At 39.4% G+C, this 15,369-nt stretch overlaps 1 protein-coding gene across 2 annotated transcripts; it reads left to right on the top strand.

Annotated features, from left to right (window-relative positions):
• The first annotated feature begins 8,987 nt into the window (after nt 1-8,987).
• Nucleotides 8,988-13,268, top strand: LOC104432999 (non-functional NADPH-dependent codeinone reductase 2). 2 transcript variants are annotated; one of them, XM_039306226.1, is made up of 4 exons: nt 8,988-9,411; nt 9,505-9,748; nt 12,285-12,464; nt 12,834-12,973. In XM_039306226.1, exons 1-4 carry the CDS (start codon nt 9,056-9,058, stop codon nt 12,864-12,866), a joined length of 813 nt encoding a protein of 270 aa, XP_039162160.1. In that variant the 5' UTR covers nt 8,988-9,055; the 3' UTR covers nt 12,867-12,973. The 2 variants fall into 2 exon arrangements, with proteins under 2 accessions (XP_039162160.1, XP_010043908.2); XM_010045606.3 differs by having other exon boundaries at nt 8,993-9,411; nt 12,869-13,268.
• The last annotated feature ends 2,101 nt before the right edge of the window (nt 13,269-15,369 follow it).

A 15,369-nucleotide genomic window follows, 5' to 3' on the forward strand; every position in this document is an offset into this window, starting at 1 on the left:
CATAAAAGTGTTGCTACAAAGGTAAAGGCACCATATACAAGGAAAAGCTCTAGACTTTTGAATCAAGTGAAGGCCAAACCTGCAGGACCATCAGAGTTCATAAACTTGGATTAATATATTTTCTGCATTTTTTTGTTGAGCAAGCTTGTTTTTGGGAAATTTTTGTTTCTATAGATTCCCCATTTATGATGATGTAAATATGGGATTTGGTGTCCCCGTAAGATGATGGAGGAATGATCATTTTGATATCTAAGCAATCAGTTTAATTGCTTCATTGTAATGCCTCAATCCCCATGCATTTTAGTGGCTTTTAAGTCACAATACACTTGATACTTACTGGCCGTATTTGTTGGCTAAGTGATGCACCACATATTGATCACTAATATAAATATTATGCTAAATATTGATTACTTATGTCTCTTTAAGTTACTATGTATTTAAGGTGCTCATTTAAATGGGTTAGTTTCAGACCTTAAGCTTTATACAAAAACAATTGATATATAAACTTGTAGAATAAGTTCTTTTACGTAAAAACATATATGCAAATCTCAGTGGATTCTTTACTAAGTTGTGCAGAATGAGTTCTTCCAAACGTGAAGCAACTTAATGGGAACATGATAGGGAGCACCATAAATCTAAATAGCACACATTCATGTTATTAATCCAAAACCAGACTTACAAACTTAGAAGAAACAGGGTTCTATGGAAGACTAAGAAACTTCCCACCAAGTCTCATGTTACACATAACGAACACAAAGATACAACACATGCACAAAACAAATGCCATTTGATATAGCATCTTTTCTTTCTTCACTTGTGTGAGTTCCTCCTTTAAACATCTATTCTTCGCCTTTTGAGTCTTAATTTCAGCTAACAATGAGCTCACTTCGACCTCATCACGCCTCGATTGACTTGATTCACATAATGCTTGATTCCTTTCGAGGAGGTCGACTATCATGTCCCTTACTTGATCTGGTATCTTCGGATCAACCCACATGAAGAAGTTGCAGCAACTTGGACTATCGAACTTAGCACATCCACGGAACCTTCTTCCTGCATTTTTCCTTGTCTTTGCTATGAGAATTGGTGATTTAAGACCACAATAGCAGGTTAGCTCCGACTCAACCTCCTTAGAATTTACCCCACTTGATTCAGATGTTGTCGGCCTCAATCTTCTAGTCGCCATTCTTTGATTTAGCAATTGAAGATTCTGACAAACTAACCACCATAAATCAGAAGAATAGACATAAGTTGACTGATTGAATAGTACCATAAAAAAAACAAATCTTATGGAACAATAGAGACCTTGACTCATGCCTCGGCAATCTTTTCATTTGTGTATGCAACAAAGGGATTGCCCAAATTGGAGAAAGCAAATCAAGATTCTAAGAATATTAAAGACTATACTTGTATAGTTGGAACAAAGTCTTCAGATTAATATCAAGTAAAGAATACTTCAATCCCCAGCATGATGGTCAATTAAATAGTAAATTATATATAAAGGTAACCAACATTTCCTACCAATCTAGGCATTTTACACCATAACAATGTTCTCTGGCTGTGTGCATTCTATTAAATAAATACAGAGAAAGTGTCCAAATAGATTCTAAGTAGCTATCTCTTTTTGGCACCAATCTTTTGGTTTCAGATTGTGGACAACCCTAAAAAAAATGCTATATTGAAAAAGTTGCATTTCTATCGGTAACATTGTCGAATTATATATCCATAACAGATTCTTACAAGAATGCTGGTTCTTTCACACAACCATTGCCATCTCGAAGTATTCGGTGACTAGTTGATTTCAATCCTCTATGAAGCCAATGTTCGACAAAGATATTCACCAATTTCCTTACCTGCAATTTCCGAAAAACAGAGAAGCAGCAATGAGAAGGGATTTGACACCACAAAATAAGAATGAACAACTCGCACGGATTCACTCTAGCGATACGACTTGCTCTGGTCACGTTGCTCTCTCCATCTCTCCTCGTCTACACATCATCATGCTCAAGCTCTAACTCTCCCACTTTTCTTTCTCTAGTCGACTCTACTCGAAACATTTTCAGGGCCTTTTACAAGTGAAACTTGGCTATATGACGCAATTTCTTTCGTGAATAAAGGCAGTCATAGAAAAAAATAATATGCAAACTTAATTAACAAAAGAAGGAGAAACTCGAGGACAATATTAATGGGCTTATGTTTGTTCAGTGGATGCATGTAAGTGGGAATAGCGTAGTCATTCTGGAAAATGACATGAATACATGAGATTGAAGATGGACCTTCAATTTGGCACCACAAAATGAGAATAAACAACTCGCACAAATTCGCTCTAGCAATACGACTTGCTGTAATCATGCTGCTCGCTCCATCTCTCCTCGTCTACACATCGTCATGCTCAAGCTCTAACTCTCCCATTTTTCTTTCTCTAGTCGACTCTACTCGAAACATTTTTAGGGCCTTTTACAAGTGAAACTTGGCTTTATGACGGAATTTCTTTCGTGAATAAAGCCAGTCATAGAAAAATTATATGTAAACTTGATCAACAACAGAAGGAGAAACTCGAGCACAGTATTAATGGGCTTATGTTTGTTCAGTGGATGCATGTAAGTGGGAATAGCGTAGTCATTCTGGAAAATGGCATGGATGCATGAGATTGAACGCGGACCTTCGATTTGGCACCACCACACAACAAAATGACAATTTAGGGTTTGCACGACTTACGATTTGCACGGGCTCGCTTCCGCAGGATGACTCGCACGCAACAAGAAGAGGTTTGATGCGAGCCTTCGATTTGCCATCGCGACACCATGAGGAGGGATGACTCGCAAGGACCGGTGATCGATGATGAAGATATCTCAGACCATTGATTTAGGGCTTGTGTGAACTCGCGATCGACAAAGAAGGTAACTCGTAGCTTCGATCTGGGGCTCGCACGAACTCGCTTGGGATTTAGGGCTCAGAACTTGGATTTGGGAAAACAAAGAGGGGAGAGGACGAAGAGAGAATGAGGGCTTCGTGCAAGAGAAGAATGATGATGATTAGTAAATGTCCAAAACGTTCTCGTTTTGCGCACGTGGAATTTGGGCTTTAAGTTATTTACCTTAAGAGAAAAATTGTTAAAATAAGCCAGCTCAGCTTTTTACCGTTTGTGTAATTGGACGGAACTAACGGAGAGACTTAATTGCACTTTCGTGACAAATTTTAGGACTCAATTGCATTTTTTGCAAGTTTTAGGACTCAATTGCACTTTCGTGACAAGTTTTAGGACTTCTGGTGCATTTATCCCTTTTTAATACAAAATGGTTTTGTCAAAGGTAAAGTAGATACAACTTTATTTATCAAAAAGGAAAACAAAAGTTTCTTACTTGTTCAAATATATGTGGATGACATTATTTTCGGATCCTCTGTGCAAGAAATTTTCTAAGTCTATGCAAGATGAATTTGAAATGAGTATGATGTGAGAGTTAACATTCTTTCTTGGTCTTCAAGTAAAACAATTGAAGGAAAGAACTTTTATTTATCAAGAAAAATATGTTAATGATCTTGTCAAAAGGTTTGGACTAGAAAAGTGCAAAAAGACCGACATACCAATGTCAAGTTCTTTGAAGATAGACAAAGATGAAGACGGGAAGAAAGTTGATCAAAAGCTGTACAGAGCATCATTGGTTCACTTCTTTATCTTACCGCTTCTAGACTCGACATTTTGTTAAGTGTTTGCATCTCGTGCTAGGTTTCAATCGATCCTAGAGAATCACATCTCGTGCTGCGAAACGCATCATTAAATACGTTGCTTCATCATCAAGCATCGGTCTTTGGTATCCTAAGAAGGGAGACTTTAATCTTCTGGGATATTTAGACGCAGATCTGGCCGGTTGCAGAGTTGATAGAAAAAGCACTTCAAGAACCTGCCAGTTACTTGGAAGCAGGACAGTGTCTTGGTTTTCAAGGAAACAAAGCACTGTGTCCCTTTCAACAACAGAAGCAGAGTATATAGCCCTTGGAAGCTGCTGTTCGCAAATTCTATGGATAAAACAGCATCTAAGAGACTTTGAAATTGAAGACTCATGCACGGAGATTAATTGCGACAACACCAGCGCTATCAACCTCACCAAAAATCCAATTCTCCACTCAAGAGCAAAGCATATAGAGATTCGACATCACTTTATTAGAGACCATGTTCAAAATGGAGATGTTTCAATTCAATTTGTTGACTCAAAGAATCAACGGCGGATATATTCACAAAGCCTTTGGAGAAAAATCAATTTGAGTCTATACGTTCTAGACTCAACATTTTGAGGTATGAAGATATCAAAGTCTAAAGACTTTCGGACTCGAGACTTACAAGACTTTATCCGAAAGACAGTCTTGGTACGTCCGTCGACCGTAAGTCTTTCTCTCTTGAATCTCATCTTAAAAGGTACGATCGTCGACTATGTTTAAATTGTTGCTATATTTAATTGACGTAAATATTGCATCGTTTCATTTTCAAAAGAAAGTTATTTTTGAAATGGCTATTTTTGCGGAAAAAGACAGTTATTTTGAAAAGGCATATTTTTATTTCCTTTGTGACGGTTCGTTTATCCCTCTTTTAACCGATCGTGCACCGTCGATTCCTCTTCACTTTCTCTCAAAAAACCCTAGAAAGCATCGATCCTCCATTCCCGTTTGTCTTCTTCGTTTAATCCTCAAAAAGTTGTCATCTTTCCTAGGAAAGTCAAGCAAGGAATCTTCCAAAAACTGAGAAAGATGTCATCTTCAAGAAAGTCTTCAAGAATCGCAAGCAGGGGACCACGGCGGATGAGTGAGGGGCCTACGCACTTCGATCTTCATCAAGAAGAAGTGACCCTCAGAACAGCAAGCGAGCCCACAACATTCTCAGCAGCGTCATTCTCCTCCATCTAGTCCTAAAGGCGTTGATCAACAACAACAGGAAGAAATCATCGAGGAAGCAGACCCTGTAAGAGTTCAAAAGCCCGCTTATATTTACCTGTTATATCGTGCCTTAAAAAGAATTCGTACTCCTTTGAACTACATTGATGAGTTTCTTAAAGACAAAGGACATGGGAACGAATATATTTTTCTGCGAAAAATGGAAAGTTTGGGAATTGCTCGAAAAGGGGTGGCTGAGGAAACCCTTGCAAATATCCCAAGTGATCCTCGTGATCGGGGCCGAATCCGCGGATGGGAATGATGTTGACAAATTATACAGTCAATTTCAACCAAAAATGGGTGTTGCGGTTGAAAATCAAGGAAAAATGGGAGATTTGTTCAGATCGAAGGAACAAAAGGATCTGTACTCGAAATTGCTGAAGCGTGGGGTAATAAACCCTAGGAGTGTTGATTTCGATTTTCCGGATGCTGTGAATATGAACTTGAGGGAAAAGTTCAGTTATCTTCAACTTGAAAAGTTCCGCTCGACTCTACAGAGGCATATGCTGAATTAACTTGCATATTTCTATTCAAATCTAAGCTTTTTGGATGCGAATAGATTCTCTTTCAGCGTTAAAGACCAAGACTATGTTGTGGATATGAATATCTTTGGCAGATGTGTTAGAAGTCGAAAGAGGAAGATATCAACCAATCAAAGTTTCCATTGCTCGGGCCACACTTGAACCGGTGAAGGACAGAGAACAGATGAAAAGATCACCTACTTAAGGATGGGTGCATTCAACATCTTGCTTCACAAGATTGTGATTAATTGCCTCCGACCGAAATCAACTTCCAAGACTCGATGTTTCAAGTTCGGAGAGGCCAAGCGATGTATGCCATTATCTTTGGAAAAAGGTTTTCTCCCTCACACTGTGATGTTTCACATGTATAGAGCAATGATGAAGGACAGAGGTCAACTCCCTTACCCAAGCCTTGTTACGAAGTTATTAAGACATCTGAATATTCAGCCTCCACAAATCTTTTGTGTTCGACCATTCGATAATATGGTGGTAGGACTGAAAATGGTGACCAAAATGCGTTTGAAGGAACTGAGCAAGGAGTTGGAGAAATTCAAGGAAAAGACTCTTGCAAAATCTCATCAAATCTCTTCTGTAGCTAAAAGAAAAGGGAAGGAGCCCATGGTTGCTCCATCCAAGAGAAGAAGAGCTCTCCTCGTTGAGGATGAAGATGATGAGGAAGACATCACCATCTCGCATTGGCTTTGAAGAATTTAAGTCGTCCTATTCCACGTAAAGAATCGGAACAAATGACAAAAGAAGCAGAGGAGAAGGAAGAAGAAGAAATAGAAGCTGAAAAGAAACGAGAGGAGGAAAGACCGAAGAAGAAAGAAGAGAAGAATGAGAACTCGATGAACACTCTTCTCCACCCGTAGGCATGGAAACAGGGGAGATCGGGAGAAAGGAGTGAAGACTTCATGTCCCGATGCAAGTGAATGAGTCGATCGCTCACCCGGCGGACCCAGAGGATGTTTATGCATCTCGGTTTCCGGAAGAAGGTCATGAAGTTTCATCACCAAACCTGCGAGATTATGTTGATCTACCATCGTCGCATTTACTCCATCGATCGAGCCGAAGCAAGTACTGGACCGATAATGGAGCAGATTTTCGCGAGAATCATGGATATTCTCTTAGAGATGCGAGGTCAAATTTATGCCTTGGGATGCGAAGTTCAAAGCTTGAAGAATGAAGGTCAAGCTTCTTCCTGTTCATTGAATGATAAAATGCAAGTCCTCTCTGTTCGTAATCAGGCCAATGCCAAGAGTGAGGAGATTGCACAACTAAAGGAAGACTTTAAAAGGCCTGGAAGGCATCGTTCGTCTATGGAAGATTTCTAGCTTGTCCGCGTTCCCAAGCAATCTTGACTTCATCTCATCCTTTTTAATGATGACAAAGAGGGGGAGAGATGCAATATTTGATCAAAAACTTTTCATTCATTAAACTTTTAATTGTTTGTTGGATTGTTTTGTGGTTTGAACCTGTTTGACTTTGTTTTGTGTCTAGATGAGAACTGAACTAGACTTGGACTTGACTGCTTCTATTAACCAATATTTATATCTTATGAATGGCTTCATCATATACTAGACTAACCTATTTTCTGTGGTTGCAGAGTGGTTGCAGATTCTAGTAATATTCTGTTAGCCATTTATCTCTATAAGATATGCATATGTGTTTGAGAAATGTTTTGTAGGTCAAAGATATCCAAATCTGCAGTAAAGTTTTGTCACCATCAAAAAGGGGGAGATTGTTGGAGAAATCTTCTTGAAGTGTTTTGAAGTTGACAAAACGTTTCTATCGTCTAGTCGAAGGCTTGCACTCGCTATTTAAAGTCCGAAGACCTCCAGGACAGCCGAGACTCAAGACTCAAAGTCTATCCTCATTGACAGATCTCTCTAATCCGTTGAAGAAAGGTTATCCGAACTCGTATGTTTCGTTAAGGATTTAACCTTATCAACTGGAGAAGATCTTGTGGCTGGAGAAGACATAACGGAGTCCTTTGATTGATCGAAGATTGACTCGATAATTGAAGATCCGGTGATTGCCTAAATATTATTGGAAGGTTCTGCTTATGGAAACCGAGATCCTGATTGTATGGGCGAACAAGATTAATGGGCTATCAACACTTTCCTTTAATAGCTTGAACAATCTTCTTAATTGATTCCGTCCAACGGGTAGATTGGAGGAATTCCTTTGGTAAGTGCCAACGGGTATGATGACATAAAGGAGTATATAAGGAAGACTGTCTTAGTTGTTCAAGGTGTGCGCGATAGAAGAATTCCAAAGTCCGAAAGCTCCTTTTTGTTTAGACAATTCCTTTGAGCGAATACTTGTATACAAAAGAGAGTCTATATTTGTGAGAAATCTTGAGGAGGTGTGGTAAAACATCTACACTTTGTGGAATCAAGGCAAAGTCGTGTCGTAACTTCTCTTTTGTTCATAGTGGAATCCAGCCAATAAGCTGTCAGTGAAGAAGAGTGGACGTAGGCTTGATATAAGCCGAACCACTATAAACCGCTTGTTCAATTTTCTCTTCTCTCAGTCTTACTTTAATTATCGTTTCCTTCAACTGTCTAGTATTGTGCAATTGTTGAAGAAAAATCTTTTATATACCTATTCACCCCCCTCTAGGTACTCATACTAGCAATATCAAATGAAACATATTGAAGTGGATTGTCACTACACTCGAGATAAGATCCAAGAATGAGTAATCAAGACAAATTGAATTGGAACCACAGAATAGTCTACAAACATCTTTACCAAGTCATTATATCAAAGACATCATACATATCTGCTAAACAAGTTTGACGTTTTGGATATATATCAGCCATTAGCTTGAGGGGAAGTGTTGGAGATATGCGAGGATCGGACCTGAGATTGTGATTAGACTGAGAAGATTGTGATTGATATCAATCCAAGATTGGAAGCAATTATAACTGATAGATTATATCAATCCGAGATTTGATTTAATTTAATGTATCTTCGTTTATTTTTTCCCAGTTAGATATTCATTGTACTATAAATAGGAGCTTGTACAATGTAAAACATATGACTGAATATACAGAAATTATAAGTCATTTATCATCTTCTTAGCTTATCCTCAAACTTTGACACGATCCTATCAAAGCGACGTTGCAATGGCCATGTCAGCCATTGTCCACTCCACCGGTTGGAACCGAGACAGGTAACGGAGAGGGCAGACAACGAATCGGTGTGGCGACGGTGGAGGCGTGGTTGGAACGAAGAGAGACGCCTTCGGATGGAGAAGAAGTTCGCTCTTTGAACGAAGAAGAAGAAAGGAGAAACCGGAGAGAGGAAAAGAGAGCGGGCGTCACAAACGGAGACGGAAAGCGAGAGGGAGAGAGAGAGAGTAACCGAGACGGAACAGAGGGTATCTTGAAAAATCTGCCAAGTGGAAGAGAAAGTGGGATCCATCTACACAGGCTATTGGTTCTCAGGGATCACGCATTTCAAAAACTTATCCATCCATGGACTGAAGAAACGTTCTGAGCCGCGAGTTCGCTGCAAATGCAAAGGGCCAAGTGGTACCAATTACTTGCACAAACTTCAAAAGAACAAAAAAGCAAAAACAATAAGAACAAAAAAAAAAGAAAATGAGGTCAGGTCTAGCCGAAACGATACAGAGAAGCATGGCCAATATTACTGTTCCTAACACTCAACTCAATACAAACAGCAAAGCGATCCCGCTTCTTGGCTTTGGAACAGCCGAGTACCCATTTGGGTCCTCCGACAACGTGAGGGAATGCCTCCTCGATGCGATCCGATTGGGTTACCGACACTTCGACTCGGCTGTGCTTTACCAGTCCGAGCAGCCTCTTGGAGAAGCCGTGGCTGAAGCTCTTGAGCTCGGCCTTGTAAACTCACGTGAGGAGCTTTTCATCACCACAAAGCTCTGGTGCAGCGACGCGCATGGTGACCGCGTCGTCCCTGCGCTCCAGACATCCCTCAAGTACAGTTTCAGTTAACCTCAAATTCATACAGTACCGTGTCTGGACGTTTCATTGTCTTCATTTTCACCGCATCGGACGGTTCTTATGTGTAGGAATCTTGGACTCGAGTACGTGGACCTGTATTTGGTGCATTGGCCGGTGTGCGTGAAGGCAGGTGAGTATGAGCTTCCGGTGAAAAAGGAGGATCTGCTTCCGTTTGATTACGAGGGTGTGTGGAAGGCCATGGAAGAGTGTCAGCAGCTCGGCTTGGCCAAAAGCATAGGAGTGAGCAATTTCTCATGCAAAAAGCTTGAGAAGTTACTCAGCATCTCCGAGATTCCTCCTGCTGTCAACCAAGTGAGTTTATTGTTGGTCCCTTGGAATTCATGTTTTCTTAAAATTGCTCTAGAAAATTTAAAAAAAAAACATGTTTGTCATAACAAAGAAAAGCTACCCAAAACACGAAAACATGTTTATTGCAAGTCTGCCATTGCTCTTTTTATATATGTTCAATTTAGTCTTCGTGTAGTTCCGAAAAACTTTATCTAGGTTATTCACTTTTGACAAGAACTTCTCTCCTCTATTTCTCCCTCTTCCACCTTTATCTTCCCCTCTATTCTCAAGAGCTACAGTGCCCATGAATGCCGCCACTGCACTGTCCACCCCACCATTCCCCAGCTGCCACCCTCACTGAGCTAGCAGCTGCTGTCGTCGAGCCAGGCAGCCCCCATGTCTTCTCCCCTTCTACGACCCACGGGAAAGTCGCGACCTGTGCTATGAAGACCGCTCGAGGTAGAGGACCACCAAACCAAGGTCGTCGCGGTGGCTTTTCAAGCCTTCTACAACCCTATCCGACCCGCACAGTGGAGACAGAGAGAGAGAGGGTTAGGTTTTGGGAATTTTTTTTTCCCTTTTCATGATTTGTTCACGTTAGATTTGCATGTGGGTTGTATAACTCACGTAACCCACCAATGAAAAAAAAAATCGGAGGAAATTTCCTCCCGCCAAAACACAGCCCTCTGGAATTTTCATCCGTAAGTGTTAGGCACTTTTAAAACCAATGTGGAAGGCATAGACAACAAAATCTAATCTCTTGAGTCTCCTAGAAGTCAAAATTGGCAACTTGAGTTCTGCTCAAGAACGTTATACACGCGTTTACATCATATCACGAAAAAGAAAAATACTAGAGGCACTGAGGTTGTGGGAAAAGTGTTAAAAAAGTTCTAAACCTTTTGTATTTGTGCCAATTTAATCATAAACATTTTCACTTGGTGTCAATTCGGTCAATTCTGGCTAATTTTGACCGAACGTTGCTAACTAGGCACTGGTCAGATGACATAGCATGATCGGTACTAGCATGTACAACTTTTAATGATATTTTAATATTTTTTTATTTTCTTTTTTTCTCCTCCTCCTTCCTCGAGCTGATCACCAGACCTCGGCAACCAGTTGCCGACCTTTGGGAAGCCTTGCTAGTGGTCGCGAGGGTGAGGCCCGCCACCTCGCGAAGGCGGCCTTATGCGGGGCGACGAGGCTCGCCCTTACCGGATCTAGCAAGGGTCAAGCCTCGTCGGCCATGGGTGTCACTTGACCTCCCCAGATCCGATGAGGTTGAGCCTCGCTAGCTTGGCGCAAGGCCACACTCATGGCCAAGGCCTCGCCCATGGCCGACGAGGCTGACCCTCGCTAGATCTAGGAGGGTGAGCCTCACCGCCCGTGTGAGGCCGCCCTCGTAGCCATTGGCGAGGCTTCGAGCCATGCCAATGGCCGTGAGGCTTCCCAGAGGCCGGCGAGGTTGACCTAAACCTCGCCGGTCGTCACCTTTGGCCGGTCACCGAGGTCCGGTGATAGGCTGGAGGAAGGAGGAGAAAGGAAAAAGAAAAAGAAAATTCAAAAATGTTAAAATATTATTAAAAGTTATACATGCCAACGCTCATGCCACGACAGCTGACCGGGCTGGCCAGTGCTCGGTCAGCAAAATCCAGCCAAAATTAGCCGAAAAGGACCGAATTAGTATTAAGTGAAAATATTTAAGACTAAATTAGTACAAATGCAAAAGGTTTAGAACTTTTTTAACATTTTTCCCATGAGGTTGTATAGATAATTCGGAGGAAAAAATCAATTATGGTGCAGAAAACATGTAAGTTTTATCGTGAGCTTTTTGGCAGGAACAAACATGAAACTTGCTTTAAACAAATATAAATTTTTCTCTTAAGTGACCGGTTTTATTAATATATGTCTCAAATTTGAGCGAGCCTACAACTTAATTAGTAAAGTCTAAATTGTTGCCTGCCTTTTCGGCTCGCCAAAAAAGGAAGTTACGGTTGTCCTTAATGGGGTAATGACAATCGGCCGTACATTTAGAATATGACTTACGAGTTTCATTCAATACTCGGCCACCTTCCTACTGGGACTCACTTTCTTCATACGAAAAAATGAATTATGGATCTTTGGTTTTAGTCTGAAGAAGAAGAGCACTGCACTCGTAGATTTCGGTGCTGATCAGACGACTTTAGCCGTGAATTTGGCTTCAGTTGTCGATGCGATGTGCCTGCAGCTAATCGAGAAGTGGCCACGACGTTTGAGCAATTGCGTGAGGCTAATAATCCAGGGTTGGAAAGATTATAATTTTGTTATTCTCCCATTGATTAGGAATCTATATAATAGGTATGGACACTTGTTCGAATAATGTAAATCTCTCATGTTCATTATTGATCCGATTGGTTTCATGAATAATTTCATAATTGATCTGACTTGATTTGCCAGATTCGTTTTCAATCATTCCACATCTAAGTTTTAATGTTGAGTAAAATGAATCTGGATTATCAGACTTTACAGGAAGGGTGTAATTTTTTTTATGTCTGATTTAAGTGGGTGCGATTTGACTGTGAAGGTGGAAGTGAACCCTCTGTGGCAGCAACAAAAGCTAAGGCAATTCTGCAACGAAAAGGGAATACACATCACTGCCTACTCTCCGTTAGGCGCTAAAGGAACCCTTTGGGGTTCCGATAGAGTGATGGAATCCGAGGTGCTGCAAGAGATTGCCAAAGCCAAAGGGAAGACACTCGCTCAGGTTGTTATCAATGTTCATGCACCTTCTCCTTCTCGAATTCGATGATACTATGCACACAAAAATTGATTGATATTTAGACACTTGATCCTCTTAAACCAATATTCTATGTAACTAGGCTAAGGTCAGTGAACGTCATGAAAATAATATATGAATCCTAAAGAATTAATCAATTTTGTTTGGAGAAAGAAACTAAAATTTACTGTTATATGCCTCATACAAGCTTCCTATACAACACATAACCATGGTCCAACACTTAAAGCTAGAACCAAGTGAACTGCTGCGACACTACTCATCTTTGTTAACATCTCTCTGGCTATTATTTTGTACATTACTCTTTACATACCTGAATATGTTTCATACATGGTTTAGCTCCAATTTTGGCTACATAAGTGGTTTGCATGAAGGTTTGTCTTAGGTGGGCATATGAACAAGGAGTCAGCGTGCTAGCGAAGAGCTTCAATACAGAGAGGATGAAAGAAAACCGTGACATATTTGACTGGAGCTTGAGCCGTGATGAATTGAATAAAATAAGTCAGATTCCGCAGAAGAAAGGATTCCCTGGAGTTGAATTTGTCTCCCCAGATGGACCTTACAAGTCTACCGAAGAGCTTTGGGATGGGGAGATTTAATTAAGAAGCATTAGTTGCTTCGATTAGTTCTTTCAACTTTGAGACTTATCCAGTGAATTATTCCATGTGTGTTGAACCTTTATACCAAATGAATGCTAGTCCCTTTTGTATTAGAACAGTGTAAATCTATTCATCCGCTCTTCAACAACAGAATAGAAAGGTGTTTCAAAGTGTATCATCTAACTATGTTAAATTATATCTCGATTTTGAGCGATCAATTTGTTAAAAAATAAGGAAAACAAATATCTAAGGTTGACTGGTTGATAAGAATTGAACTTCTTGCTAAAACTGTACAGTGGACGCCATCTTGGGCCTTTAAAATTCCCGTAGGTTTCTTTGTTTTCTGGTACAAACACAAGGAAGTCCTCCAGTTGTAGACGCACAAAAGCAAAATGAAAGGGGACGCATGGAGGAGGAGCCCTTTGTTTCATGTAGAGGTGTTAAAATCAATCATTGACCCATTTATGAACCACTTATGTTTAAATGAGTCGCTAATTAGTTAAGCCTATTTTCTAAAGCACCCATAAGGATTTTATTGGATCAAAACCGTCGGGTTAAAATTGACCCATTTATTACAATACAAATTTTTAACCCATACCTTACCCAACCCATACCCCATCCATTCCTTACCCATTTAACTAAATTTAAGAAAGTATATATATAACTTTCATGGACAATTTTTATAATTTACAAAAAAAATATTTAAAAAAATCGAATTTTAATATAATTTTATTAGATTTTAATGAGCTCGAGAGCTCGACTATACTTGTTTAACGAGGCGTCGGCGAGGCCTTCGCCTCAGATCCCGGTGAGCTCGAGCTCACTAACGGGTGAGCTCGAGGCTCGGTCACTTAGGCCATCGCCGTCCGGCAATCGGAGGAAGAAGAAAGAAAAAAAAAAAAAAGAAAAGAAAATTAAAATAAAAATAATTATAATTTAGGTAAAGTTAAAGAGAGAAGAGAGATTGTGAGGTTTTGGGTGAAAATAAATGGAACCCATTTATTTTCACCCAAAACCTCACAATATCTCTCTTCTCTCTTTAACTTTAAAAAAATATTTTTTTAAAAAAACCTAAATTATAATTATTTTATTTTATTTTTATTTTCTTTTTTCTTTATTATTATTATTATTATTTTTTTCATAAGATAGCGATGGCGGCGACCAGCCATGCGAGCCTCGAGCTTGCCCCCAATCAAGGGGCGACCTCGAGCTTGCCCGACACCGCAGCGAGCCTCAAGCTCGTCTGATCCGACGAGGGGGAGAAGCTCACCAAATCTAGCGAGACTCGATTTGGGCAAGCTCGAGCTCCCTGGTGAGCCTCGAAAGTCGCCCGTCGTTGGCAGCCGGCCAAAGAAGAAGAACAAAAAGAAAAAAGAAAAAAAAAAATATATTTAAAAATAAAAATAATTAAAAAATAATTTAAAAAAATTAAAATTGATTTTTTAAAATATTTTTTTTAAATTATAAAAATTGTCCATTAAATTTACGTTGTATAAAATTATTTTAGCAATACCGTTTATGGGTTTTTTGGACCATTTATGACCCAATCCAAACCCGACCCGACCCACCCATTTAACGAGTATAGTTTCATGGCACCCTTTTTCTTTCTCCCAAACCCACACTTCACGCGACATTGAGTATTCCAATTGATGCCATAAAAATTTTCGAAAGAAGAAGTCCCCACTAGCTTCTTAGAGTCAATTAAAAACTAAGTGTGCACGATAGTATAACTCAATTCTTACACAACCAAAAAATCTAAGTTAAGGACTTGATTACACTAATTAACCAATTAGTGTTGTTTCGATACCTAATTTTGTTTATTTTAAAAAAAACGATTTTTTTCATGTAGTTTTGATTAATTTTAGATTTATCCACTAACAGGTGATCATCTAGGTACACAATCATTAATGTAACAATTAGCAACCAAGGAAAGCATCAAATATATTTCATAGGATAACAAAGACTTAAATTAATCCTAATTAAACTAAAGAGAAGTAAAAATCAACATAATATAATAATATTAAATATTTCTTTAGTGTAAAAACTTCCACTTTTTTTTTAAACTTGATTTTTTTAATTTTCTGGATTTTATAATCTTTTTTGGAAATTTTTAAACATTTTTTTTTTTGAATGTTTACTGAATTTTTTTTTTTTTAAGTTTTTTTTTGAACTTTTTTTGAAATTAAATTTTTTACATTTTAAATATTTAATATTATTATATTCGTGAAAACGAGTTCGGACCGAGTAAAACCCAATCCGGCCATTGACCCGACCCA

This window comes from Eucalyptus grandis, chromosome 2, assembly GCF_016545825.1.
Source record: "Eucalyptus grandis isolate ANBG69807.140 chromosome 2, ASM1654582v1, whole genome shotgun sequence".
Lineage (NCBI taxonomy): Eukaryota > Viridiplantae > Streptophyta > Magnoliopsida > Myrtales > Myrtaceae > Eucalyptus > Eucalyptus grandis.

Excerpts from the sequence above, each read along its gene's own strand:
- LOC104432999 (XM_010045606.3), top strand. The coding sequence starts at position 9,056 with ATGAGGTCAGGTCTAGCCGAAACGATACAGAGAAGCATGGCCAATATT. Across the intron at positions 9,749-12,284 it reads TTCCTCCTGCTGTCAACCAA|GTGGAAGTGAACCCTCTGTG; the intron begins GTGAGTTTATTG and ends TTGACTGTGAAG. Across the intron at positions 12,465-12,868 it reads AAGGGAAGACACTCGCTCAG|GTTTGTCTTAGGTGGGCATA; the intron begins GTTGTTATCAAT and ends GTTTGCATGAAG.